General features: G+C 32.1%; 5 protein-coding genes across 9 annotated transcripts; 1 reads left to right on the top strand and 4 right to left on the bottom strand.

The window, feature by feature from the left end:
• Nucleotides 1-1,900: 1,900 nt before the first annotated feature.
• EXPA17 (expansin A17) lies at nucleotides 1,901-3,328 on the top strand. The gene is made up of 3 exons (XM_068637302.2): nucleotides 1,901-2,192; nucleotides 2,332-2,653; nucleotides 2,741-3,328. The coding sequence occupies exons 1-3, from the start codon at nucleotides 2,060-2,062 to the stop codon at nucleotides 3,048-3,050; spliced, it is 765 nt and encodes a 254-aa protein (XP_068493403.1). The 5' UTR covers nucleotides 1,901-2,059; the 3' UTR covers nucleotides 3,051-3,328.
• Nucleotides 3,329-3,945: 617 nt separating this feature from the next.
• LOC137830141 (integrator complex subunit-like protein) lies at nucleotides 3,946-6,810 on the bottom strand. Its single transcript, XM_068637304.1, has 6 exons — nucleotides 6,540-6,810; nucleotides 6,239-6,454; nucleotides 6,017-6,140; nucleotides 5,770-5,843; nucleotides 4,726-4,883; nucleotides 3,946-4,540 (listed from the first exon to the last, which is right to left on the bottom strand). The coding sequence occupies exons 1-6, from the start codon at nucleotides 6,662-6,664 to the stop codon at nucleotides 4,371-4,373; spliced, it is 867 nt and encodes a 288-aa protein (XP_068493405.1). The 5' UTR covers nucleotides 6,665-6,810; the 3' UTR covers nucleotides 3,946-4,370.
• Nucleotides 6,811-14,795: 7,985 nt separating this feature from the next.
• Nucleotides 14,796-15,975, bottom strand: LOC137830143 (germin-like protein subfamily 2 member 4). Its single transcript, XM_068637306.2, has 2 exons — nucleotides 15,733-15,975; nucleotides 14,796-15,603 (listed from the first exon to the last, which is right to left on the bottom strand). The coding sequence occupies exons 1-2, from the start codon at nucleotides 15,845-15,847 to the stop codon at nucleotides 15,056-15,058; spliced, it is 663 nt and encodes a 220-aa protein (XP_068493407.1). The 5' UTR covers nucleotides 15,848-15,975; the 3' UTR covers nucleotides 14,796-15,055.
• Nucleotides 15,976-18,366: 2,391 nt separating this feature from the next.
• Nucleotides 18,367-20,798, bottom strand: LOC137830144 (Polyketide cyclase / dehydrase and lipid transport protein). 2 transcript variants are annotated; one of them, XR_011084161.2, is made up of 3 exons: nucleotides 20,232-20,786; nucleotides 18,989-19,263; nucleotides 18,367-18,614 (listed from the first exon to the last, which is right to left on the bottom strand). XR_011084161.2 is itself a non-coding variant. In XM_068637307.2 (3 exons), the coding sequence occupies exons 1-3, from the start codon at nucleotides 20,673-20,675 to the stop codon at nucleotides 18,438-18,440; spliced, it is 789 nt and encodes a 262-aa protein (XP_068493408.1). In that variant the 5' UTR covers nucleotides 20,676-20,798; the 3' UTR covers nucleotides 18,367-18,437. The 2 variants fall into 2 exon arrangements, 1 of the variants encoding a protein (XP_068493408.1); XM_068637307.2 differs by having other exon boundaries at nucleotides 19,096-19,263; nucleotides 20,232-20,798.
• Nucleotides 20,799-22,252: 1,454 nt separating this feature from the next.
• Nucleotides 22,253-25,197, bottom strand: LOC137830145 (uncharacterized protein C24B11.05). Of its 4 annotated transcripts, none has more exons than XM_068637310.1 (9): nucleotides 24,802-25,197; nucleotides 24,449-24,551; nucleotides 24,218-24,288; nucleotides 23,916-23,981; nucleotides 23,718-23,815; nucleotides 23,320-23,445; nucleotides 22,967-23,224; nucleotides 22,780-22,845; nucleotides 22,253-22,652 (listed from the first exon to the last, which is right to left on the bottom strand). In XM_068637310.1, exons 3-9 carry the CDS (start codon nucleotides 24,267-24,269, stop codon nucleotides 22,500-22,502), a joined length of 819 nt encoding a protein of 272 aa, XP_068493411.1. In that variant the 5' UTR covers nucleotides 24,270-24,288; nucleotides 24,449-24,551; nucleotides 24,802-25,197; the 3' UTR covers nucleotides 22,253-22,499. The 4 variants fall into 4 exon arrangements, with proteins under 4 accessions (XP_068493411.1, XP_068493410.1, XP_068493412.1 ...); XM_068637309.2 differs by having other exon boundaries at nucleotides 24,763-24,816; XM_068637311.1 differs by lacking the exon at nucleotides 24,802-25,197 and adding an exon at nucleotides 24,637-24,656.
• Nucleotides 25,198-26,044: the final 847 nt, after the last annotated feature.

A 26,044-nucleotide genomic window follows, 5' to 3' on the forward strand; every position in this document is an offset into this window, starting at 1 on the left:
AGTTTCAAATGGCAAAACCAAGTATTTGAATAAAAGATGAAAAGGTTTTTGTTCTTGATTTATATCCAAATAATATATCGTGGGATTCACATAACATTTTTTTTAATTGTCCTCCATTTCTTCTCAATATAATACCATATATATTAACATTGGATCAAGGTTAGTCTAGCGAAAATATATATATAAAAGATGTTATTGTTAACTTTAACCGTCATTATACTAATAAATGAGTGTTTGGCTACATGGTAATATATAAGATAGAATATTGGTGGAAAGATAAAATATAATTTTATTCTTCTCTTATTAATTTTATCTTATTAAATTATTGTAATTTTTAAAGAGGAAAATGAGTTAGAAGATATTTTAACATTATTATAATATTATCTTGGGTTAAATATGTTTTTCGTGTATTGAATTTTATCTCTAGTTTAAACTTTAGACATTTTAAACAATATTAGTGAAAAAACTAATAGAATGAGTTATAATCAGTATTCTTTTCTACATAACAAACAGAGTATCAGTGTGAATTACGATATTTAATGTTACTAATCACTAACATGAAAGTTATTAAGAATGAAAATGCAGGACAAAAAACATATAAAACACTTTCAGTTTTAGTATCACCATCTTTCTTTGTTTGAAAAAAAGATTTAAATTGGTTAAGGGGAAAATATACAAGCAGTTCAGAGTCAGCAATGGCCAAAGGGGACCTCGTATGTGAAGCAGTGATTTGGTGAACATGGCAATGGCAAGGAATGGCATCAGCCATGTGCCATATGGGCGTAGCTCCGCCAGATAAGGCACAATATATGCCATATATTCATCCATATTCATAGCTGACTTATCATTGTCAAAACTTCTTAAGCAGTTGCAATATAAAATGTTTCCATTCTTGATAAACAAGGTAAGGCCATTGCATGTTACTACCACCATTAAAGCTCGTGTTTTCTTCCATCCTCTTGCTTGCAAAAATTGACTTTGTTTCTAATATCCATCCTATTATTAAATAATATTTACACCAGACTTATTAAATAAGGAAGGTGATTAACAAGTGAAGTTTAATTTATTTAGCAATGCTTTTGTAAATTCTATCCAACTAATAGTAAAAAGTGTATTACAAAATTGTTCTGGAAAGCTGTATTAGCATTTTTTTTCCTGATATCAGCATTCACAGACTACGAATTCAGATCAACTGGGAACAACTCACATCTTTTAAACCTGTTGATTCCAAATTTTATGAATATAAACTATAATCTAAAAAAATCACTATTAGCACATTGTAACAAACAACACCTTTTAATACATACGAGCACAAGTGAAGTAAAGATTGCTTAAGAACTTCTTCTAAAATCTGTTTTAGCTTTCAGCTTTTAAAATTACTGCTTTAATGTCTTTTAATTCCTCCCTTCAATATTTTAAAGATCTGTCCTTGTTCTATGTCGTGGTTTAATTGATTCAACTTATTGAATCTGTAGTTAAATCATTATTGATCTGGAGATGATTAAAGTTAAGAAGGGAGGAGAAGAATCTTCTCTTCTATCTGTTGTTAGTTAGTTTGCATTTAAAATAGTGTAACATTCTGACAATACTCAAAAGTGATTTATTCAACTTATCACTATTATGCATGATTTACTTTGAAGCAAGTGCTGTATTTGACTGTACCACTTACGTACCACGGATCCTATGACCAACAAAGCATGTTCTTTCACTGCATATTGAGACTAAACAATCATAAGAAGAAACTATAAGATGTATATTATATTAAAGCAATTAGCGTTTTTTTGGGTACAATTTTGATGGGTTGAGTCTTCTTCACACCCACCTAACTGCCTTCTATTTTTTTAAGACGTGTATTAGATACCAATTCTTTTTATAATAAGAGAACATTTTTTGGGTCAACACCACTTGTTTTGTTAGATAATACGAATTTGAGTTTGAGTCAATTTTTTTTATGGGCAAAAACGTCCCTACCAGCAGTTATAAATACATCGTAAGAGTTTGTCATCTTAAGCAAAACTAAGAAAATTCTTGCTCAGAATCATACTCAGAGATTGAGAAGATGCAGAAACTAGTTTTCAGTGGTCTAATACTACTTGTGGTGTTATTCACCACAGAACTTAGAGTAGCATCCGCAGGTTGGTTGCAAGCTCATGCAACTTTCTACGGTGGAAGTGATGCCTCAGGAACAATGGGTAAAAAATGTTCTACATTTTGACTAATGTTTTATTTTTCTGAATTACATTAAAGCATTCTTCAATTCGAATTTAAGTGCAAAATAAGAGGAATTAGTTTCACATGATATGAAAGAGTTGGTTGTTTGTACTTGTATAGGTGGTGCATGTGGCTATGGAAATCTCAACACAGATGGTTATGGAATAAAAACAGCTGCTTTGAGTACTGCTTTGTTTAATGATGGCAAGTCATGTGGTGGTTGCTATCAGATAGTTTGTGACGCAAACCAAGTGCCCCAATGGTGCCTCAAGGGCACTTCCATTACAATCACTGCTACAAATTTCTGCCCTCCAAACTATGCACTACCCAGTGACAATGGGGGTTGGTGTAATCCTCCTAGACCACACTTTGACATGTCTCAACCTGCCTTTGAGATGATAGCCAAGTACAAGGCTGGAATTGTACCAATTTTTTACAGAAAGTATGTTATATTGTGTTATGTCAGTGTTCTTTTATTTTGTGGAGAGTGAAAATTATTTCAACTTACACATGTTCAAACTTGATGCAGAGTTGGGTGCAAAAGAAGTGGAGGGATCAGATTTACCATCAATGGTAAGGACTATTTCCAACTGGTGCTTATAAGCAACGTAGGAGGAGCAGGGGATATCTCTCTAGTTTGGATCAAAGGGTCCAAAATGAGTAACTGGGAATCTATGTCAAGGAATTGGGGTTCTAACTGGCAAAGCTTAAGCTACCTCAACGGCCAGAGCTTGTCCTTCAGAGTCCAACTCAGTAACGGAAAGACTCTCACAGCTAATGATTTGGCACCGTCCAATTGGAGATTTGGCCAGTCTTTCATCAGCAAGGTTCAGTTATGAATGGAAGAATACATACAAATTTTACGCACCATTCTTCTACTTCGTCTTTTTTATAATTATATCCAGCTTCTGACTGGTTTATATGAGGAATGTATGTTAAATTTTTATGCTTTCAAGGGATTGTGGCTCCGAAATTTTAGCATTTCGTGATGAAGCCCACCAAATATGTAAGGCCAGACAAGTGGATCTAGTTACGCACTTATATCTTGGAAAATTATCTACATACCTATTACTTATCTTTCTAAGATTATGAAGACTAATTACCCAGTACTTTCTAAGATTATGAAGACTAATTACCCAGTACTACCATCCCTGAAAAGGCTCGTAGTTCAAATACACTGCTAAATATATCCCCACGAAGCAGAACATCTATGCTAACTGTTTTTCTTTTTACCAGCCCTCTTTTTTCTTATCTGAACATGCCTACTTACTAAGTTAGCATTGAGTCAACTAATGATTCACCTGCCAATAAAGGAAAAGTAACAAATTTCTTTGCATTAAGTAGGATTTCGATAAGCTATTTTAGTTTTTGGTAGAATTAAAAATGATACTTTAAATATTAAATTTAAATTATTTACACTAAGATACTTACTATTAATTCTACTCATCTTTACAGTTAAAAATTTCATGTAATCACAATCAAGTTTTATTTCTATCAAATTTTCAAGGGATCTAATTCAATTGAACAAGATGTATAAACTGTTGTTTTTATCAAATTGTCAAGGGTCTAACCCAACTCAATTGAACAAAGATCTATTGAAAATTCTGACATGTGTTTAGTTTTGATAGATAAACAAGATAAATTTTAATTATACGAGAATATACAATCGTAACACAAATTATTTGACACAAGGTTGTTACACCAATTCGAACGAGCACTCTGACATTACCAACGTAGCAGGAAACTTTTCAATGGATAGATTAAATATTTTGAGTGTCATTACAATACATCCAAATCGGCTTACAAGTCTGCAGGTAACCCCATCACTATTGTAGCCCTCGCTAAAACTGTTCATACAATCTTAGAGCCTCTCAGGAAGTCAAAGAAACGCTGATTATCACAATTCTATTGCTACCTCATAACATAAGCCACTGAACAGTCGGACAGGCCGCTGGCAGTGAATAAATATATATTCTTTTTTGATCTAAAGAGAACCAACAAAAAATTAATGCTCAAAGAGCCCTATGATCTTTGGCGGCTACAGTTTGAACTAAGGAACTGGTGCAAATCAATGGCATTGTCATCCCAATCGACAGAGGCAGGACCTCCACCAATCTTTGATGGACTGTTGCAAGGTATGCCACAAATATACATTCATGTCATCTTCGCATTACACGGTGACGTTCTCTTTTCCGGAAGCGCTCTAACATGAATTCATCTGTTGCAGCCTGCCTCTGTACTGCTCCAGCAGCATCAGTGCTTAAATCATTTTGTTTGGATCCAGAACTATCATCCTGTAAACTTCTATCTTTGTACAACTCTGGATGTTCTGCAAATAGGGGGCTTTCTAGTCAGTAATTAGGATACAGATTGCTTTAAAACAATCAACAAAGTGTCAGACTTCTATCTATTATGGCAAATGCCATAAGATGAATACACTGATAACTAAATCGAGACTGTAAACAAGCAAGTATTTGAATGTACTCTAAAATAACAGCATCAAGGAAATGAAACCTCTTCTAAGTTTTTCAGCATAATCCCTGCCACGCTGGAAATAATCAGCACTATAACTCGATGGAATGCTGACATCTGATTTTGTCCGACCCATAAGTCTCTTTTCCTGTAGAAGCTTTTTGGCAGCCTCTGTTTCTTCAATATTTTTTAATTTATATCTGCAAACATGAAATCAAACCGATTAAGACACATCACCCTTTTTTCCTCGTTAAATAGATTGACCACAAACAACACAAGTACTTGCAACATATGAAAGAAACTATTACAGTTAAAAAGCAACGAACCAAGGAAAAGATTAACATTGTGAATATTAATCATGGAATGAAAGCACTTAGCTGAAAAACCAAAATTCATAAAATTTGGTTGTTTGTTTCCAATCATGGGTACTAAAAATCACCCAGAGACTACACGTAGCCAACATTTAACTCAACAGGAAAAAATTATAAATGCAAAGTCAAATCGGTTAAAAAAGTATACCATTTTTTCCCTTGTTGAAATAGATAAAAAAAGACACAATAAACAAGAACCATCATGTACTCGCAACATATAAGAAACGAAAAAAAAATCATTACCCTTAAAAAGCAATCAAGCAAGGAGGCAAGGACAAGACGAGTAATTTTGAGTATATAAATTGAAAAAAATAAGCCTCAATGCCAATGTCCTTAAAATATGGTTGCTTGTTTCCCATATACGGGCACTAAGTTAGCATTTGTGTGCAGACAACAAAGTATATTATGTCCTCCTTGGTTCCACCCCTTTCAGTGGAACAAAACAAGTACCACTCCCTAACTCCATGTCCTACTGTAATTTATTTTTAAAATGCACCAAACATTGAATAACATGATCTGTCTTCTTTTAACTTGTCAACAAAAGGCAGCCATTGTAATCAAACTGCAGATCAGTTTATCCCCTAGATGAATAACATACAAACTATGATTAACTAGAAATAAACATTTTTAAAAAAATACACTCAATTATTAAATGCTTCTTCAATAAATAATTCAAACTTCAAATACAGCCCAGCACAAGCATGAGAAAGCATACTCGATTGGAAGCTGAACCTCAGCAATACCAGTAGTCCACTGAGTAGAGCTTTCTTCTGAATTTCGCCTTTTTACCTGACAGGACACAACATTTTTAAAAGAAGGGAGAATCCAAGAAAAGGTAATCCATACCGAAAGAGCAGGATGTATCAGACACTAACTATAAGACAAATAATTCACATCCTTAATACTGTCACCAGGTGCTATAAACTATAAAGAAGAGCAAAGAACAAAGAAGAGTCCCTCACTTTAAGATGCTCAGGGATCTTATAAAGTTCATCTTCAGCACGTTTAAGCTCATTCTCAACTTGATCAGCAGCATCAACATTCCTTCCCCTCTTCTTCGCTAACTCGTGCTCAATATATTTCACCCTGATCAACAAACAACATACAACATACACCAACATCAACAACCACATCCAAATTCAAAAGCCTCAGCACAAACACAACATAATATAATTTAGACGCACATATTAGGGTCTTCAACCATAACAGCGGTCTCTTGAGCGAAGGTATCTTGAAGAACGAGCTCATCCTTGTCGCCGCCGTCACCGTCGTTCTTTTCGGCGGCTTTAGCAGCCAAAGCGCCGACGGTTCCACTCTGCGCTTGCAAACTAGGGTTTGCTGGAATTCCCGATTTCCTCTCCCGCTGCTTCTGGAGAAGCTTGATTTCCTCCAATGCCATTCTGTACAGCGTAATAGCATCAGTGAAACCGAAACCCTGACATAAAATTCCGTATAAGAATTGCGGAATTGAAATAAGCGTCAAACCTTCTTTCTCGTTCGTCGTCGGATTCATTGTTGTTCTGAGATTGAAGACGCTGATCTTCGTCTGTTGGAGCGCTTCTCTGTCGGTAGTTTTTCTTTCGCTGCTGTTGTGGTTTCGAATCCTCCATCGTTGTTAATGTTAGCGGAGACGAATCGTATGCGAATGCAGCGAAGAAGTTTGAACGTAACGTTTTACCCCTTCGACACTCGCTAACAACACTTCTCAATTTAATATTTTTGTTTCCTTCAATAAAATTTAGCTCAAAAATATGATTTTGACTCCCCCTTAAAATTATTGCTTTAACATGTAAACAAGGTGATAATTTTTTATATTGGTAATTTATCCTAAATGGATATTTTGAATATATAGACTATATTATTATCACAATTTTGTAATAATGTTAATATTTTATACACTTTAATTGTTTACAATATTTAACAAATTAGTTAAATTCAAAATAAGTATAAAATAACAAATTAATACATTAACAATAATATGTATAGACAAAGATAAAAGAGTAATAGTTTGAAATTTGATCACGAATTTCTCTCATGTCTGTCTAATGTTTTCCAATTTCAAGGCAACTTAATGTACAAATTCATAATGAAATAAGAAACCCATGATATATTAATTTGTGACTCGATAATTACTACCAAATTTATTATATGTTAACACAATTATTTATCTTCTTGTTTACCTAAAAATACTATTCATATATGAAAAATGATATTCATAATTTTTGGGGGAAAATGGAGAGGATGATAAAAAGTGATAAACAATGAAGAAAATCAAACATATTAATAAGATAAAAAATATAAGGATATGAGATTATTAAGAAATAAATATTTTAAGCTCTATGCTAAATTAAAAAAAAATTAAAAGTTAAAATTAAAAATATAAAAAAGTAAACCCAAGTGCCTAGGTAACACAATTATTTATCTTCTTGTTTACCTAAAAATACTCTTATTCAAATATGAAAAATGATATTCATAATTTTTGGGGAAAAATGGAGAGGATAATAAAAAGTGATAAACAATTAAGAAAATAAAAAATATTAATAAGATAAAAATATAAGGATATGAGATGATTAAAAAATAAATATTTTAAGCTCTATGCTAAATCAAAATAAAGTTAAAAGTTAAAATTAAAAATATAAAAAAGTAAAACCAAGTGGTAAAAACACGTGGCATTATAGATATAGGAATAACTCTTGAAAATGCTAAAATTTGAAGAAAACAAAATTGTGGGTACATTCAACGTTAACTCCTAAAAATAGTTGCATTCATTGAAAATATTTAGATTTATACGAAGTAGATTAAATTGGAGAATTAAATTATGAGTACATATTAATTTAATTTAATGAATATGTATTATGTAAACAAAATTAGGTTTTGGTCCTTAAGTTCAACTAATTTTCTTGCTTTAATAAATTTTATTGTCAATTGTTCATAATCAGTCAACATCGGTTCTAACGTTTCCAAATACGATCTCGACCCCACTCAATAGCAACGTATATAGATTCACAGGAAATGTGTGAGGACCCAACGGTAACGGTATCTGTTTGCAAACAGATGAACATGAGAGCTCCTCTCCATTAAGAAGTGGATTTTTTTTAAGGGGCAACCTGAAGACCCAAGAATTTGGTTGTGCGATCTTGGATGAAATTATGGGTGCTCTCACTATCTACTAGTGTCGCAATTGGAGAACCCTTTAAGGGTCTGCGGAATTAATTGGCCCATCAATGCATGTAAACTGATTTGGGTTGGGTTTGTGTCTGGCAGGTCGGTCAAATAAGGTTCATTTAGCGTCGGGCCTCTATATGAAGGAGGTTGTTCAAATCAATCTCATTTGTTTCTGGGTCACTGGGTTCTATTATCAACAACATGAACTTCTGCTTGCATTTTTTACCAGGTCGATAATGTTCATCACAATAATAACACAGGTTATTTTCACAGTGGCTTTGGAGCTCGGTTGGGGACTATTAACAATATTTAGGAAACTATACTCAACAAATCAAACATATTCCTTGGTAACAACACCAAAAACTTGATGACTTTCTACGACAAGTGCATCGCGTTTGTCAGAAGTAATAATTGTCCCTAAGGACGGATATTGATCCCACAAGGAACAATGAATTATCAAGTACAATAATTGCTAAATATAGAACAAAACAAACAATAAAAAGAGTATTGAATTGAGTGTGTTGGCAATGATCAATAAAAAAACAGATAAAGAATTAGTTGCTTCAAGTTGGAAAAATAGGGATTAGGTTTCATTTCTCTCACTCTTATGTATTTTGATTAGCATGTCAATATTAAGTTCTTTAATTGAAATTGATGACCGTAGAAAATTCATTTATATTTATCTCTCGCATAATGTTTCCTAAATATCCATCTCTCGCATACTTATAAAAACAACTTAGAAATCACAATCAAACGTTAATGATAATTAACATTTCAAGTCTATCTCTAGCCCTCAAATATTTTAAGTATTGATGTTTAGGTCTAAACCCTAAAAATATATCTCGGTCAGATTTAAGATTCTCAATTTGTCACAGAAAATTAAAAGTAAAACAACAATACCAATAATCAATCAAGAATTGAATATTAATATATAAGATATCACCTTAATACATAAGAGTTTGAGCATATTACTCACAATCCCAAAGGATAGAATTAGCCACGCATACTTCTAGCACCTTTCATTCTCCCAATTGGGTTACAATTCACTCCATGGTGTTTTTCTCTCAATTTGGCACACTATGGTTGAGCCTCTAGCCCCCTATTTAACATAATTTTATAGGGTTATATTGTTTCCAGTGTCGCGCTGATGGGCTAAGTGATAAAATATAAAATAAAGACTCAATATGTCTGACACATTCTTGCTCAAGCGATAATCCCTCACTTGAGAAAGTAAGGCGTCAATTTCCGAAAACTATTCTGGAGCATTCTCGCTTGAGCAAGAATCTCCTATTGCAAAATTGGCTTTTTCGGCACTTTTCTACATTCTGGGACCTTTCGATATTCTTTTTGTAACTCAAATCATTACTCTTTAATCCAAATCTCTAATTTTTCCTATAAACCTACAATTAATACCAAATTTGGGAATAAAATGTTTTTATTAAAATAAAGATCATAAAAAATGTAAAAATGTATAAATTCATAAATTAGGGATTATTTTATATGTAAAATAGCAATAAATCTGCATGCATATATTTTAATATGAAATATTACTGAAATTAGGCACTTATCAAAAGGCTTGCACCTCTCTTCGAATTTAAAACCTGAAATGAAGCAACTGAGGAAGAAGGGAGGAGGGAGTCCCACGATAAAATTTGCTAGCGATTCAAACTGATTTTGATATTCTCGCACGATTGAGGTTTAGTTTGAAGAGGGCTCCTTTTGGGTCTTTGTAATGTGATGGTGTGAAACGAACCTCTAAGGCATGTAGGAAATTTTGCCAACTTAAGATTAAGTTGTTATCATACATCCACTATAACCAAGCGGGAGTTTTTCCTTCCATGGAAAAAAGAAACCAATTGAAGCCTTTGGTCCTCTGGAGTACGGTGGTAGTCAAAGAACTGGTTTATTTTGAAAATCCATGCTAATGGTTCAGACCCATCAAAACAGGGCATATCCAGTTTCAAGGAAGTTCGAGTAAAAGATTGAAGGGTGGAATCCTTCATTGCATTTTCTCAGGTTCCAATATGAAGTGCCATCTTAGTTTTCAAATTGGTCATGCGAATATTCATTGCTTCTTATAAGGTTTTCTGCCTCTCTAATAATTTCATAATAGAATATTTTTCATCACTTTTGGACATAGGCATGACATCTCTCTGTGTTTGGCTCTCAATGAAAACACCAAATTGCAATGCTTATATTACAGGTTAGGCTTCCTCCAAAAGAAATAAAGGACTAAATAATTATTTTTGCTTCCATTTACTCTCAAAGATTCTCATACATATAGCCAAAATAGTAAAACAAAAAAAAAAGAAAAACAAAACAAAACAGAGTAAAAATATGTCTCAACAGAAAAATAAATCTATGAGATCTTAACAACTTGAGAAAAATACTATTATGCCCTTTGTTTCCTGAGATTCTCAACCATTACTTCCTTTTACCTTTAATAGTGTAGTCATAATCATCAAAATATTTTTAGGTTTGGTGTTTTATCTCTTTGGCTTGATCCTTGTTATCGGGCTACTCATTAATGTTATGGACCATAACAAAATGCTAAGTAGAAAAAAAAAAGATTTTTTGATGTGATTAGAGATAAGAGTTGAGTGGAATGTCTGTGTTGGATGGTTAAAATTGTGGCAAGTTGGGCTCTTTATATATGCATTATTTTGTAAACAGGCAGTGGTTATAGACATAGTAAGTAGATGGGAAAGATGTGCTGATAAAGCTTTTCGGTGGTCCCTAAACTTAAATTCAAAGCGATTGTGTAATAAGGCTTGATAGGAATCCTATGAACTTTTCAAGTCTTTCTTAGAAAAGAAAATTATTCATGTAAATAGAAATCAACGTATGAATTAGGTTGTTGCTTGCAGATAATATGCAGACATTGACAGTCTAATGAAGAGGAGTTTGGTGAGAGATGCCATATTATAGTCAGATGTAGACTTTATCCATGCAATATGTCTAAATTAAATATTACTTTTAAATTTGGAAGAAAAAAATATGTCTAAATTTAAGAGAAAAAAAGGTGTTTAATCATTAAAACTAATAGTTTCAATAATGTACTTATTATATGAACTAAATTAAATTTTTGGAAAAATCAATTCTCAATTTAATTATATTATATTTTGAGTCATTAAGAGAGATTAACTTGCTGACAAAAAAAAAGAAAAAAAAAAAGAGAGATTAACTTTGACTCAATTGCCAAATCTGAATAACCTTAGGAAATGGATTGGGGCTTTAGTAGCGCGACACTGACTCGCAGTTCCACTGTTGCATGGTTAATTAAGTGATATATCCATCGCAGATTTGATTATTTTAATCAATTTTGTATTAATTTTTTTATTGAATATTTACTTATTTATATATATTTTAATTGAATTCAGATATTAAGAAATATGAAATTTTATAATTAATATAAAATAATATTGTTGTGATTCCGTTTTTTTAATTATTATTTTGTACAACTATTATATTGTTATCATATCTTAAAACTATTAATAATATTAATGTTTTTGTTGTAGGAAGAAGTTGAATTAAATCGACTGATTACATGAATTTATAATCACTAAACCAAATGCGCTTTAGTAATGAAGTTTGTTATTATTATTATTATTATTGTGTTTTTATTATTTATTACTATTATTATTATTAATATTATTAATATTATTATTTATAGTAATATTATTAATAATAATATTAATAATACTATCATTAATAATATTATTATTAAAACTATTTTAATTATTATTAATACTATTAATATTAATATTATTATTGATATTATTATTATATTTATTAATATTATTAATCTTAACATTATTATTAATGTTGATATTAATATTATTATTACTATTATTATTAATAATATTTTTTATTATAATTATTATTAATTTTATTAATATTTACATTATTATTATTATTTTAATTAAATTTATGATGACTTAAAACTTAATTAATTTTTTTTCTAAATTAGTGAGTTAATAAAAATGCATGTCTTTTAACTTGAAAAAAATATTTTTAATAGCCGTGTATATAAAACAAATAAATAAATAAATAAATAAGTAACAAATTAAGATAATTATATGTGATATTACATATATTCTATATTAATGTTTTATTATTCAAATTATGAAACCTAACAAATATCAGAGTTTCTTTTATAAAACAAACAACAAGGATGACTTTATTTCACTTTATTTCTTTCAACATTATGGATAGTTGAAATCAAAAATATTTTTTAAGGCTAATTAGTCATAATATTCTTTTTACTTATCTTTACATATTAAATTATAAGATGTTTATAATTATCTATTTTTAAAATTTTAAAATAAAATTATTTTAAATTAATATAGTGTATAGGACTTTAGTTTCAAATATTTAAACACAAGTTTTCATACATTTACCTGAAACTCACCAATATACCGAAATTAGTGAGTTAATTGAATTTGAATAAATTAAACTCTACATTCAGATTGATAACATTAAATGTAATGTTATTAATGTATCAAATTAATCTAGTATAAAACAAAAAAGTTATCTCATTCTATTTCAGTCTAATTTAATCTTTTAAACAATAATAATGATTTACAATTTCATGTAATTATTGTGTTTAGATTGAAGTAGTTGGTTTTCATTTGTCTATGGCAGCACGTTTGTTTGGGCCAGCTGCTGCTATTGTAGTTGTTTGTTTGGAATGTCCCATGTTCTTAGCAGTAACGCATCATTTGAGAATGGGATGCCAAAGTTTAAACGTAACGTTTTTACCCTTCAACATTCTACAACCACATTTCCTTCACTGCTACCCTCAACCACCCACCTACTGCTACAATACACAGGTAAATGCAAGAACTTGGACACTTTATCAGCATATATTAGTAAAATATTGGTATGAACTATCCGAAACAAATGAAAACATTGATAATATGAATATATATATATATATATGAAGTATTAAAATAAGTGAAGCAAATTTAGGTGATTCGTAATGATTAGTCTATGTATAATATAAATTGAACTATTATTAATTTTACCAATAAATTAGAAAAGTTTATTAGATGATAAATATGATTTCATTTACTTTTTCAATTGTAACTATAACTTATTAGTTTTAATGCTCCATCCGTCATAATTACTCTATCTCTATCAATTTTTGTTATTCTTTTTATCTTTTATTTTTTATGTGTTATATAAATATAATACTAACAATGCAAGTGAGTAACAATTTTTTATTAATAAAATATTATTTTTTATTTATTTTTTCTCTTTTTTCTCTATATGAGATTTATAAAACTAATATGGTATCATAGCCATTTAAAACTTATCTTAACAAGAGTTTGTTGGGTGTTTGGATCAGGAAGGTATCTTTATCCAGTTGTGTATTGTATTGTTATCGTCTGTTCGGTGGGGTGCAGGGCGATTTGTTTCTGATTGGACCGAGAAAATATCTTTCTCCTGTTGTGTACTATTGTCGTATGTGCTGAAGTATTGGTGCTTGGTCGATAGTGTTAGAAGGATATTTATAAAAGGTTTTTCGACGGTCAAATTAGTTTTCTGTCTTTGGTTGTTTAGTATAATTAATGCTCAATAAATGAATATCTTGACATGGTGTGGGAGAACCTATATATAAGGACGAATTGTGCTTTCTTATTCTTGAATCTGTATTAACATGGTTTTATGGATTAATCCTTTGAAATCTTGCATAATTTTACCTCTAATACTCCTTTTAATTTTAATTTTGTGTTAATTGAAGTTTAGTGGTTACCAAGGGTCTCGGCCTTGGATGTTACACTAATATTAATAATGCTGTTACATACATATCACACACTTTAAGAGTCCTGAACTACTAGTATTTTTTTCTCCGCTTGAGGCAAATAAGAGGCAAACAAGTAATGCTGTGTTTGGTTTTCCATTTTGAAAGCTTGGAACATCAATTCAACGTGTATTGGAAACTATGATAACTGAAAACCATGCATACACTAAAATGCAAGTTCTTAGCATATAGATAAAGAGGATATGTTATCAAATAAATTAGTACTTCTTAATCGAAAGAACAGCTAGATAATCCAAATCAAACAAAAACATATATGCTTAAAATCTGAGTCAATTTCAATGGAGTGATCCTATCAAACTTAATTGCATGCATGCACTTATATCCTGAGGGAATGAGAAATGATTGGAAATGAACACACTGCAAAAATGAAACCTGTGTCTACTTATAATTCATAATTTACAAATTCACAAGTTCAGCTGTCTTGATGTGCGGAGGGAGACTTTTTGGTTTTCTTTTATATATGGACATTAATCACCATGAATATCTTTTTCCACCAAACCCAATTTACTCGTGGTTCATCACCCTATTAATTTTATCCCTTCTGCCGAAGAATTTTCTCTGCAACATAAAACCATTGATCCCATTCTCTCTTTAACAACTGTTATTGATGGTTCAGATTTTGTAGGAGTGAAGAGTAGTTTGACTGGAGAGGACCTAAGTTAAAAAGGTTATTTGATGGCCTCCAATTATAAGATGTCTCTGACGTCTTACCAAACTGATTTAACTTCTAACCAACATGAAAGAGAAAGTGAGGTGGTAAAGGTCTAATCTTTATTGATCAGTGTTGACAAAATAATGAACCACAAAACCAAGAAATGAGTATACCCACATAAAAGGTGACACCTTCTACTGCATATTCCGCCATACAAATATATTATCATACTCAATGGGACATAAACGAGGAAAGGACACATGATAAAAGAAAAATAATAACAAGGAAAGTGCAACACCATAACAGATACAATGAGTCATATCCCTCTCTCTTGATTATCATTAAGCAGGATTTAAATTAACCCTTCTTAGGAGCAAGCTTGGCCTTGATGTTGTCAACCTCTTTAGTATCAATCTGGAAAGCCTGAGCAAGAACATTATCAGGCACAGTTGGTGTTGAGCTGAAAAGAGCTGCAGCTACAGAGAAGGTGCCAGGGAGCTGGCTGTTGAAGGCAGAAAGCACTGAAGCAGGCTTATCCCCACTGTTCTTCTGATAATGCACCAAACCTTTAGGGAACACAAAGATTTCACCCTTCTTAATGGACTTTGAGATGAGTTTGTTGGCTGTGGTGATGAACCCCACGTCTAATTGACCATCCAACACAAACACAATCTCAGTGGCACGAGGGTGTGTGTGAGGTGGGTTAAGTCCCCCAGCTTTATAGTCTATTCTAGAGAAAGACACTCCCAATGTGTTAAGTCCTGGAATTTTTTCCACATTGGCTCCAGTAACCACAGATCCCAATGTGTTGTTGATTACTCCAGGTTTGGCTAAGCCAGCAAAGAAGAAATCGGCTTCTGTTACATTTGCCTCTGCCTTGCATTCAAATCCATTCACCTTCACACCTGCACATGATTAATTCCCACCACTGACATTATTATACCATTTTCCAAAACACAACTTTGGCACATTTATTTGAACCATATGAGAGCAGGGAGAGAGAGAAAAAAATAGTGAATGGTAATGCATAGTACCTGAAGAGGGAAGTGCCACACAAAGGTCTTGAAGTGTGTCAGGGTCAGAAGCAAAGGCAAAGGAGATGGCAGAGCAGAAGATGACAAAAATTGCCAAAATGTTTGTTGGTGACATGTTTTGGATGATGATAGTTATACCAATTGCAAGAGCAAAGCGTTAGATCGATGAGTGGAAACAGGAAAAAAACTATTATGTAGCTAGAGATAAGAGAGGAATGTTTGTTTTGGATGGTGAGAAATGTGGCAAGTTGCTCTCTTTATATATACATGCATGATTTGTAAACAGGGAATTGTTATGGACAGGGTAGATGGAAGTAGTGATGTGAGGGTAAAGCATTAATGAAGTCCTTCAACTTAAATTCAAAGCAATTGGTAAAAATACTTACAGGAATCAATGTAAAGATTAATTGGATGTTGCTTATTGGCTATCTAATGAAAAAATGTTTGTTGAGAATTGAGAGATGTAAGATGATTGACAGATCCAGTGTTCCCATGCATTGTTATTAACTCAAAACCTCATCATCTGTTATTTTTTCCACTTTTCCTTTTCTCCAACCAAACTCAGTTCAAAAAGTAAACCACTCATGTTTTTATGTTTTGGCTATTTATTAATACATATTATTTAGTCTAATCACATTTATCATTTGATTGCTTTCTTTTTCTTTGTTTGGTCTGTCTACAGTACTATAGTAGTTATCAGAGTATTATATTTATGAGTCAGTATTAAGAGATATATCGAGTTTTGAACATTGGCAAGGCATCAAATATCAAATCTGAACAACCTTGGGAATGGACTGGCCTTTACATTGGACACACAGAGCTTCAGTTCTACCGTTGCTTTCATAGTTTCACTTTCACTGTTGTGCTTTTGGTCCTGAAAACACACTATTATACGCCTTATGAATTAGGTGAAGGAAAGTGTTTTAAAAAAACTGAATGGATTAAATGTATATAAAGTTAAAAAGAAAGTGATCGCTTATACTAAATCTTTGGAAAAAAAAGTATTTAACGATTGAAGGACTAAATTCTTTAAAAGGTAGGAACTAAAATCAAATTTTTAAAAAAGTGTAAGAACTAAAAACATATTTTTTTTTATAAATTAAAATTAACTTTAATTTTAATTTATAAAATATTAAATTTCATTTTTTTATCTTTCTTTTACAAATATCTCTGTTGATAAACCCCTAATCAAGCACTACATTCTGTATAATTTATTTCCATCCCAGCCATGCAAGAAACAACCTAAACTGTATTAATTGACTAGGTTGCTTTGTTGTTGTATAGACATGGCAAATGGGGATAGAACCTAATTGAATAGCTTTTATTGTCTAAAAATGAATTCCTAATACATTATTCAACAAATTAAATCAATTCACTTCGTTATCATAAACTGTTCTTGTGATTGCAGGAAGCAGTGATGTTGGGGATTTATTAGGTGAAGTTGATTCTCTTGACTATCAAGCTTGCAAGTGTGACCTCGTATTTTCTACATCAATGCCAGTGGAGAGTTTCCATCGGGCATGAGACCTTCGAGAAGCCCATTCTGGTAGAGTTTCTTCTTAAACATGGAACCTAACTACCCATTTTGAATGTTAGCTTTTATGTTTTTACTATATTTTTTTTTGTATATATCAAGGTACTCGAATAAATTGTAAACCTCTGAAGGCTTGGACTAGTGGCAGGAGTTTAGAAAATGGATGACCTTCACTTTCATTCAATGGCTCTACAAACTCCAAATTACTCTCACCATTGAATGGAACCAAACAATCTACACCAATAAATAACCATTATTGAATACACTAACCCCATACCAACTCACGTGTTGACATTTGGTTCCTGTACCTAAGCAGCCTTAACAAATGCAGATATAATATAAATGACGGAGACATATTTTTACTATATTCTAAAACACCCTTTTAGCCAAGACTACGAAATTATCTTATTGAGCAATGTATGGCCAAAAGACAGTCTAGGTAACTCTTCCAAACAATCTTTTATAATATTTTATATAATCCGCAATTCATTATACTAAGTTTCAAATTTGGATCCATAGGTCTGTTCTAGGTTTGCTACCTAAGAAATGACTATCAGTATCAATAAAGTTAACTTTCTGACTCAAGATTCCTTTGATAGGCTTAGCAATTTCCAAGCTTCAAAGATATTTGAGAAAACCAAGAGCCTTTAATTAAAATAACAACATAATTGATATTAGGTCCAATTAAGTTCATGTCATCCACATAAACCAGTAAAATAATCAATGAAGAACAAGATCCATGTGTGAATAACAAATAGTCATTCTTGGATTTTGATAAACCATGCTGCAGAATGTGGATGAAAATTTACAAAATCATCGTCTTGAGCCCTGCCTAAGTTCATACAATTCATTGAATAAAATCTTGTAAAAAGTATTAAACACTGGCTGATTTTATATACATCACGAACTTTAACTCATGACAAAATTAATTAACTCTAAAACTTGGAACCACCCGAATTTTATAGTTAGTTCAAACCCAACATTCAACAAGTCTAAAAATGAATATTGATTCAACCTTCAATGTAAAGATCAGGGTGGGCAGACCTTGAAGATATTCTTATGTAGAGGGCATGTAAGACCAAGCATGAAGATTTACCAAATGAGGAAGGAGGAGTAAACTATACTTGCATTCATTTTTGTATGATCCACAATATATCATTAATTACATAACTCATTCTTTTTGAGCTTCGTTCCTGACTGATACAAGGTTCGTTTTTATCTCATTGCAAAGTCTACCCTCTATGAGACGAATAGGCAACCACAACTTCGGCTTAACATCAACAACGTATGAGAGAGTTGTACTACCTTGTCGGACTTGAGACGGCTCACAATTTTCACTGTTGAAATGCTGCAAAACCATTACCATTGTTTAATTACTATTGTATAGTATGTTAACCAACCCCGTTGAATATGTGGTTTCAAAGTAATATAAAATTTGAACATCTTTCAAAATAAATATTGAAACAAATTAAAAAGCAAAGGAGATTCCTTTTTGTCAATAGCTAAAGGCAAAGGAGGTATTTTTTTGTCAAAATAAATATTAGTTGTCAACTTTTGCATAAATCATAATCACAACTTAGTCAATAGACTAAATTAATTACTAAATTTAAGTTTCCAAAATATGATATCACCCTCCACTTCTAGTTTTTCGCCAAGGAAGGTCAGCCATTAATGATGCATGCAGAATTTCACAACATCAATCTGAGAAACGAAAAGTTTGACCTTTGAACAATATTTATGATAAAGTGCCTCATATTATGCAAATTGATGCGATATATTATTCTGGATCCAGAAGATTTCTGAAATCAAGGGAGCATATTAATTCCTACCTGCAAAATAGACCATTTTCCTTCAAAGAGTTGAAAATCTCCTTCAATCATCTTGAATTCAATTTCACGCTTAATACCAGTAGGAAGAGTCTCCAATTCTTTCTCATAACAATCTACAATTCCTTTCGCATTGAATTTAATTCCAAATGCTATATTTTGCTGTCCAATCTGTTCAGGTAAAATAATAAATATAATTCAAGTCAAATACATTAGCAAAGAAAATACTTCAAATGATGTAAATTTTTAGTTCAGGTAACAGTCAAATAAAACATACAGTGACATTAATTTGTAAAGGTTGCAACTCAGATGAAGTAAATTAGGTAAAACCATGGTTTGACCTTACCACAATGTAATCATATAAAAGGTTTGACGTTAACCCGAATCATTCATTGTAACCAAAACTATAATAGTACTGTAAGCATATGGTCACACTCTCATTTCCAGATAAAATGCTGCACCAACGAAGTTTGTAATACATATCACTCACTAAAATTAGTATTCATGTATGTACGTATCATGCCACCATCATCACCCAAAATTGATGCCTAGCCTGCATTTGATTTTATACCAAAATGGAGCTTGTTTCTAAAAATTCACTCTTGTTTTAAAAACACTTGTTCGATGCTTGTTTTCTAATAATACATGGAACAACAAAAAGAAAGAACGAAGTACAAGACAAAGCTTTAACAAGTTGTTACTCGGTAAACATTCATAAGTGCCCTCTCTCTTGTTTACATAGCAATTTCCGGGCGGCTAGGTAATAAGAACCATGAGTTCCACAACAGAGAAGCAAAATAAACTATCCCGTAAAGGAAGATCCCTACGTAGCAACAGCAACACAGAAAGCAATTAAACTTCTATACACACTGCACAAGTCCTCACGAGGGTAGTCCAATACAAATAAACTTCAGTAATGAAATAAGAAATACTCTAATTACGTCTCCAAATTAATAAAGAATAAAGGATTTTGATTCAGAAAATGAAAGCAGGCCCAAAACAACCCTAGCACCTAATTTGAGATTAATCAAATCAGCACAATGCACCGTGAGCCAAACAGCCAAAAAAATGCAACTAATTTCATAAAAAATCAAACTTTAAGAACCCCATTTGGAGAACAACACGTGATAGAGAGGAACCTGCAAAAGACGGGCATAATTGTCACCCTTTTGGAGCAACTGGCTGACAGCTAGGCCAGGAATAAAATCAGCCAACCTCTCATAATCAGTCAAGATGTTCCAAATGGAAGAAAGAGAAGCTTCAATGGAAATCCTCGATTCGATCCTGCGCGAGTTCTTATCCAGCTTCGTCACCTCTATGCACACCCCATCCTCAACTAAGGAATCTTCCGACTCTTCAACCCCCACATGGTCGGGTTCTGAAGCAGCAGTGCACAAGAAGGGTGTGCACTTGAAGGAGAAAGGTTTGGGAGTGGATAGTGAATGATGGGGCTTGAAATGAAAAGGGTGGAAGAAGAAGAGAGAGGAGTGAGTTATGGGAACGGAATTAGAAGAGAAGGAAGGGGGTGGTTGAGGGAATAGAAAAGCGGAGTGTGATTCTGAGGAAACTGGAATGGCGCGCATTGTTTCTGTGGTGCTCTCTTCTCTTCTCTACCATACTCTTTTTCTTCTTGCAAAACGCAAAACTACGTGAGCCATGTTCTTGAACTTGTCGCCAACAAAACAAAAATCTTTACAACTTAACCCAACTATTTTTGTTATTAAATAGTTAATTAAAAATACCACCTTCATCTATTACACTGAGGATAATAATGAATGCTTGCTATTGATAAGAAAAATTCACAACTTATAATTTTTGTCTAATTTTTAATTTTGTATCATGAATTATTTTTGTGTTTTATATTTTAATTAATTAAATAGTATTTAGATAAATATGTAAGGATTAACGTTAAGTTGGACAAGAAAACACCGTATACAAAATTAAGTATTATATAAAAAATTGCGAATTTTGATACTAAAAAACCAAAATCAAATATGAAGAATTAAAAGTAAGCTAAAAAAATGCAATTTTGTCAAAATTAAGTATTATTATGTGTTTCTGTCACGAAATTTCTTTAATTTTTTTAAAGTTGTGGAAAGTGTCTAATTTCAGTAATATTTTATATTAAAATATAAACATTTATAAAGATTTATTGTTAATTTACATATAAAATAATTTTTAATTTATAAATTTATACTTTTTATATTTTTATGAGCTTTATTTAATAAGAACATTTTATTTTCAAATTTGGTATTAATTGCAGATTTTTAGGAAGGATCGAAGATTTTGAGTAAAGAATAATAATTTGAACTAAAAAGAGAAAAAGATGCAAAGAAAGATTGAACATTTTTTTTATATTTTATCATTTAGCCTATTAACGCGACACAGTAAGCAATCTAATCCTAGAAAACTAAGAATAAACTTGAAATGTTAATTGCTATTAGCGTCTGAGTTTTGTTCTAAGTTGTTATTATAATTATGCGAGAGATCGAAAAATTAGACGACATTCTTAAAAAAAAATTATATATGAAAAATCGATATAAATAATTTTTATATGGGCATAATCAAAGAACTTATAATTCACTTGTGGTCGATATCCGTCCTTAGGAAGAATTATTACTTATAGTAAAAATCAACTCTTTTTTTTTTCTTAAATGAAGTTGACCAAATACATTTGCAACAACTTTTGGTCCATTATACACAAATATTTCTGGCAATGTAGGTTCACTTATTTTAATGCTCAATTCCTTAGCTAAGCCATCCAAAGGTTTTTCATTTCAACCATTGCATACACACATAGCTTAAAATTTGTTTATGTTTTGGCCTTACTAAGTAAATGATGTTGATTTATGTTGTAGACTCCATGGTTAGAGAACCTTAATGCTGTGTCTGTAGATTGCATTGATGGAATGGATGTTTAGAGGACCCTGAACACAGGAGACAAGAAAGTTTCATAGCCCTCAGAGGCCATGCAAGATTGCTACTGGTGAACTGACTATATAGTTTATCTTAACACTGAAATGCAGTACAATTTTCAAACTGTCAATTAATATTTTCAGTTGAAAAGGGTGTAGGGGTGTGGATATTTGCAGTGTTTATATGCGTCTGAATTACCATTGCTCTCGGTTGGTGCATTTTAGTGAACTATTGTTCAGAGAGATACAACAACATATCTTGTATTACCATTTACCAGACCAATGGAAAACCTTATTTAGTACATGAGTAGATGCTTTTTCTCTCACCATTTTTTGGCTCTGCAATTTACATTTACAACTTTCTCATCCATTCAAAATGCCAACTTGAACATTTATATATCTAAGCACCGCCATGCTATGGAGAGATTTCAAACTTATTGTAACTCTTGATTTGCTTGATAAGTGTGCTAAAATATTTCATGGAAGCAAAACTCAAGCTAGGACCATGGTTTCCACTGCTGGGGGTTGAATCTTTTGCTGCTGGTTGCTTTCTTCAATCTCCCATATTTCAGGTAATGCTTCTTTGATATTGTGAATGCTATTCAGGGCATGATCAGCACCAGGCACCAAATCTGAATGCCCCAACTGCCATCAATAGGTTATTACTTGTTAGATTACATTGCCATATTGCATAACAAATGAACAGGAATGTTGAGTTATTTAATTTCTTCTATCTTCTCGTTAAATGCATAGATAGCAGACTAGAGCTTACTATAACAGTGTGAAGTCCAGCCACTTTTGCACTTGCAACATTTCTAACACTGTCATCAAAGAAAATCTGCAGAAGATAGGATAGAACTGCTATGAATTGATTCCTAGAGTTTTTAGAATGAGGGTAAAAAAATTATATAAATAACCATATAACATAAGTAATAATCCCATGTAGTTCTCAATCTTACTGTTTTCTTTGGATCCACATTAGAAGTCCGAATAGCAGCTTCAAAGGCTTCCACAGATGGTTTACAGAGGATACGTGTGTGGGAATTGAAACATCCACTCTCTGCTATATCCGTGAGAACATGATTATCATTCGGTAAATCCATGTATTGTTTGTGAGGATTAAGCGTTTCAAAGCATATGATGCCCTCGAAACAATCTTCCAAACCCATTCTGTTGAGAACTTTAACTGCATGTGCGTGATCTGCATTGGTGAATATCTGGAAATAACATTTTCAAGTCAAAGGATATTATGGAATGCTCTTCACTGCACAAATTTAAAATGTACAAGGTTTAACTTTTTTTCCTGACATACTATTTTACGTTGAGGCATGGAAATCAGAAGGTTCCTTAATACTGGATCAGGCTTCAGTTTCTCGTATGGTAACCTTCCATGAACGTAAGCATGAAACTCGTCATTGTCAAATTCATAACCAAGGACCTGAGAGGAATTATTAAATCAAATTAAGGCTTCAAATTAGAATTATTTATTCTTACAAATGATTCATTTTTGTCTCTTTTCATCCCATCATGGTTCTTATCTTATCTTTCTTTTCATTCCTATGTTTATCTATCTATCCTAGTTGTAGAAAACATTGTAGAAAAATAATTTCTCTTCAAACTACGTAAAACCAGTGAGTTCATATCATTGACAGTGAACCGATTTCAGAAGTATGATGAAGAGAAAAATGAGGCAGAACCAAATCTTCATACCTTCAATCCTGCCATAGTTGTTCCGTATTCTCTATACAAATCCAAGCACATTTTTGGCACTTCATTTTCTTCAATATGCAAGTGTTCTAGCATATACTCTGCAAAAGATAAAAGATTGGTTGACATAGTACTTGAATCACATATGAGATTACCTGAATTAGAATATACACGATTTTATTATAACACTAGAATATGTACCTTGTATGTTCTTGCGACAAAACAAATTGAGACCTATGCTCAACGGGTAGAGAGTGTCATCCATATCTGTGACCAACGTTTGGAATTAGAAATCAGTTCCATTTTCTATTTTAGGGGGAAAACACACCATCATTAACCTTTATTTCCCTTTTGAAACAAGAAAATTTGAATTATTTAAGGTTTGCTAATTGTCCAACAATTCCAAATAAAACTGAGCCAATATTTCATTGGGCAATTTTCTAGCAGGCTGGAGGGAAGTTAAATCAAGAGGCAAAAAGGTTACTGAGTTGCACCAATCATACCAAAAAGCAAGCACTCGTACTTGACTCCAGCATTCCTGAGAGCAGTATCCATCTTAGCTGAAGTTCAAAATCTGCAACAAACATCAGTAATAGCATAATGAACACTATATTTGCACTTTGATGATCTTATAAGAATATGAGCAACTGAAAAAGTATGAAATAGAACCAACTAAAACATGCATAGCTAACTAGTTTCAAAGCAGGAGTATAAAAGTTTAAGCATTAACTCACCAAATTTGATCAGAAGATAATACACCACTGATCAAGTAGATCACAGGATTACTAACACAGAAGCCAAATGGTGAATTTATAGTTCGATACTCTCCACTGGAATCTGCTTGTTAGGAAAATAGCAAGTTAGTAAGTATTAGTCATTTCATGACTTATGTTAAATAATCAATGCGTTGAAACATGCCTACCAATGTGAACCACATAAATAAACCTATTTAAAATAAAATCATATCTAGACTTTATGAACATTAACATTAGTGAACAGAGATAAAAAACAAATGCAATAAGTGGCAGGAAACTAAACGTAATAGTACCTTTACCCGAAAGTAAACTAGAGTGTTCCAATGTAATACCTCTACTGCACGAAATGGTGGTTCGTGGCTTACAAAATCTATTCATATATGCATATGAATTTGTAGGAGGACCCCACCACTACGCATAATGTGCGAGGTGACAAACTATTTCTGAGGTGGTGAGCATCGTCATTTTTCAATTGTTGAGACTTTGTCATCTATCTTTACTTTTTCAGTCACTTTCTCTGCCATAACTGCTCCATTTTTCATTAAGTATTAGGTTCAATCCTTTAGTTAGGAGTTGATATTTGCAAACTTACATGACTCCATGCATGTTGACAAATGTGTTATCTCCACATGCTTCACTTGAAGAAAACTGGATAAATTGGTTCATAGGATATGTGGTGGTAGGCATGAGATTTTCATACCAAGGAAAGTGTAGAGATGAGGTTATTCGTTTAACTATGATGGAATATAACTATATATATGCATATATACAAGCATCATTGTTGTGTATGATTATAAATAAAGCATAAAGGACCATTCAAAAACTTATTAGTTAATGTCCTTTGCGTACAAAACAGAAGGCACCACCGTCCATGCATGTGACAATGTTAGGCTGGTAGTGGTAGAAGCCAAATCATCAGCACTAAAGAGGTGGTGGTTTATATTGCCACGGCAACATGGAATGGAGTAAATAAATCTTCCACGTTGGACCCACACAACTTTAACCCTTTTCATAATAATGACAAGTTTAATTGGTTAAGTTTCACAAACTACATTTGTATTTTCCTTATTTTATGCTTCATATTTTCATACATTTACAAAACTATGAAAATATATTTTTAAGCATCAATAAGGTATAAATAGATCTTTGTTGAGAGTTTTTTCTTTTTTTATCATCATAATACATTAGAGATAAATAAGAAAAACTAACTTAGTTAAAGGGTATATGACTAGCTATAGACAATATCTTACTAATTATGTTTATACTTAATTCAATCCTACAAAACCAATAATTAATGTATAAGATAAGTATAAGGTAAGGATTGCACTTCACACGCGCGTGTGTATATATATATATATATATATATATATATATATATATATATTATAATTATGATATCTAATCTCATACTATGGTGGATATCTATTATCTCTGTAATCTCACTTAAGAATAGTGGAATACAAAGTCTTTCTAGTATCTCACTAAGATCTCTAGTCTCACCCTAGAAGGATTGAATACAAAGTCTTTCTAACGTCTCACTAGGATTTCTAATCTCACCCAAGAATGATGGAATAC

This window comes from Phaseolus vulgaris, chromosome 7 (genome assembly GCF_051622355.1).
Source record: "Phaseolus vulgaris cultivar YP4 chromosome 7, ASM5162235v1, whole genome shotgun sequence".
Lineage (NCBI taxonomy): Eukaryota > Viridiplantae > Streptophyta > Magnoliopsida > Fabales > Fabaceae > Phaseolus > Phaseolus vulgaris.

What these genes read in the sequence shown, in the direction of transcription:
- EXPA17 (XM_068637302.2), top strand. Translation starts at nt 2,060, where the DNA reads ATGCAGAAACTAGTTTTCAGTGGTCTAATACTACTTGTGGTGTTATTC. An exon ending in TGATGCCTCAGGAACAATGG is followed by an intron (nt 2,193 to 2,331) that starts GTAAAAAATGTT and finishes GTACTTGTATAG; the next exon opens with GTGGTGCATGTGGCTATGGA. An exon ending in GTACCAATTTTTTACAGAAA is followed by an intron (nt 2,654 to 2,740) that starts GTATGTTATATT and finishes AACTTGATGCAG; the next exon opens with AGTTGGGTGCAAAAGAAGTG.
- LOC137830141 (XM_068637304.1), bottom strand. Translation starts at nt 6,664, where the DNA reads ATGGAGGATTCGAAACCACAACAGCAGCGAAAGAAAAACTACCGACAG. An exon ending in GAGGTTCAGCTTCCAATCGA is followed by an intron (nt 4,884 to 5,769) that starts GTATGCTTTCTC and finishes TCATGTTTGCAG; the next exon opens with ATATAAATTAAAAAATATTG. An exon ending in TGCTGAAAAACTTAGAAGAG is followed by an intron (nt 4,541 to 4,725) that starts GTTTCATTTCCT and finishes CCCTATTTGCAG; the next exon opens with AACATCCAGAGTTGTACAAA.
- LOC137830143 (XM_068637306.2), bottom strand. Translation starts at nt 15,847, where the DNA reads ATGTCACCAACAAACATTTTGGCAATTTTTGTCATCTTCTGCTCTGCC. An exon ending in TGTGGCACTTCCCTCTTCAG is followed by an intron (nt 15,604 to 15,732) that starts GTACTATGCATT and finishes AATCATGTGCAG; the next exon opens with GTGTGAAGGTGAATGGATTT.
- LOC137830144 (XM_068637307.2), bottom strand. Translation starts at nt 20,675, where the DNA reads ATGCGCGCCATTCCAGTTTCCTCAGAATCACACTCCGCTTTTCTATTC. An exon ending in ATTATGCCCGTCTTTTGCAG is followed by an intron (nt 19,264 to 20,231) that starts GTTCCTCTCTAT and finishes TTACCTGAACAG; the next exon opens with ATTGGACAGCAAAATATAGC. An exon ending in GAAAATGGTCTATTTTGCAG is followed by an intron (nt 18,615 to 19,095) that starts GTAGGAATTAAT and finishes ATGGTTTTGCAG; the next exon opens with CATTTCAACAGTGAAAATTG.
- LOC137830145 (XM_068637310.1), bottom strand. Translation starts at nt 24,269, where the DNA reads ATGGATACTGCTCTCAGGAATGCTGGAGTCAAGTACGAGTGCTTGCTT. An exon ending in GTACGAGTGCTTGCTTTTTG is followed by an intron (nt 23,982 to 24,217) that starts GTATGATTGGTG and finishes CGTTGGTCACAG; the next exon opens with ATATGGATGACACTCTCTAC. An exon ending in TTGTCGCAAGAACATACAAG is followed by an intron (nt 23,816 to 23,915) that starts GTACATATTCTA and finishes TATCTTTTGCAG; the next exon opens with AGTATATGCTAGAACACTTG.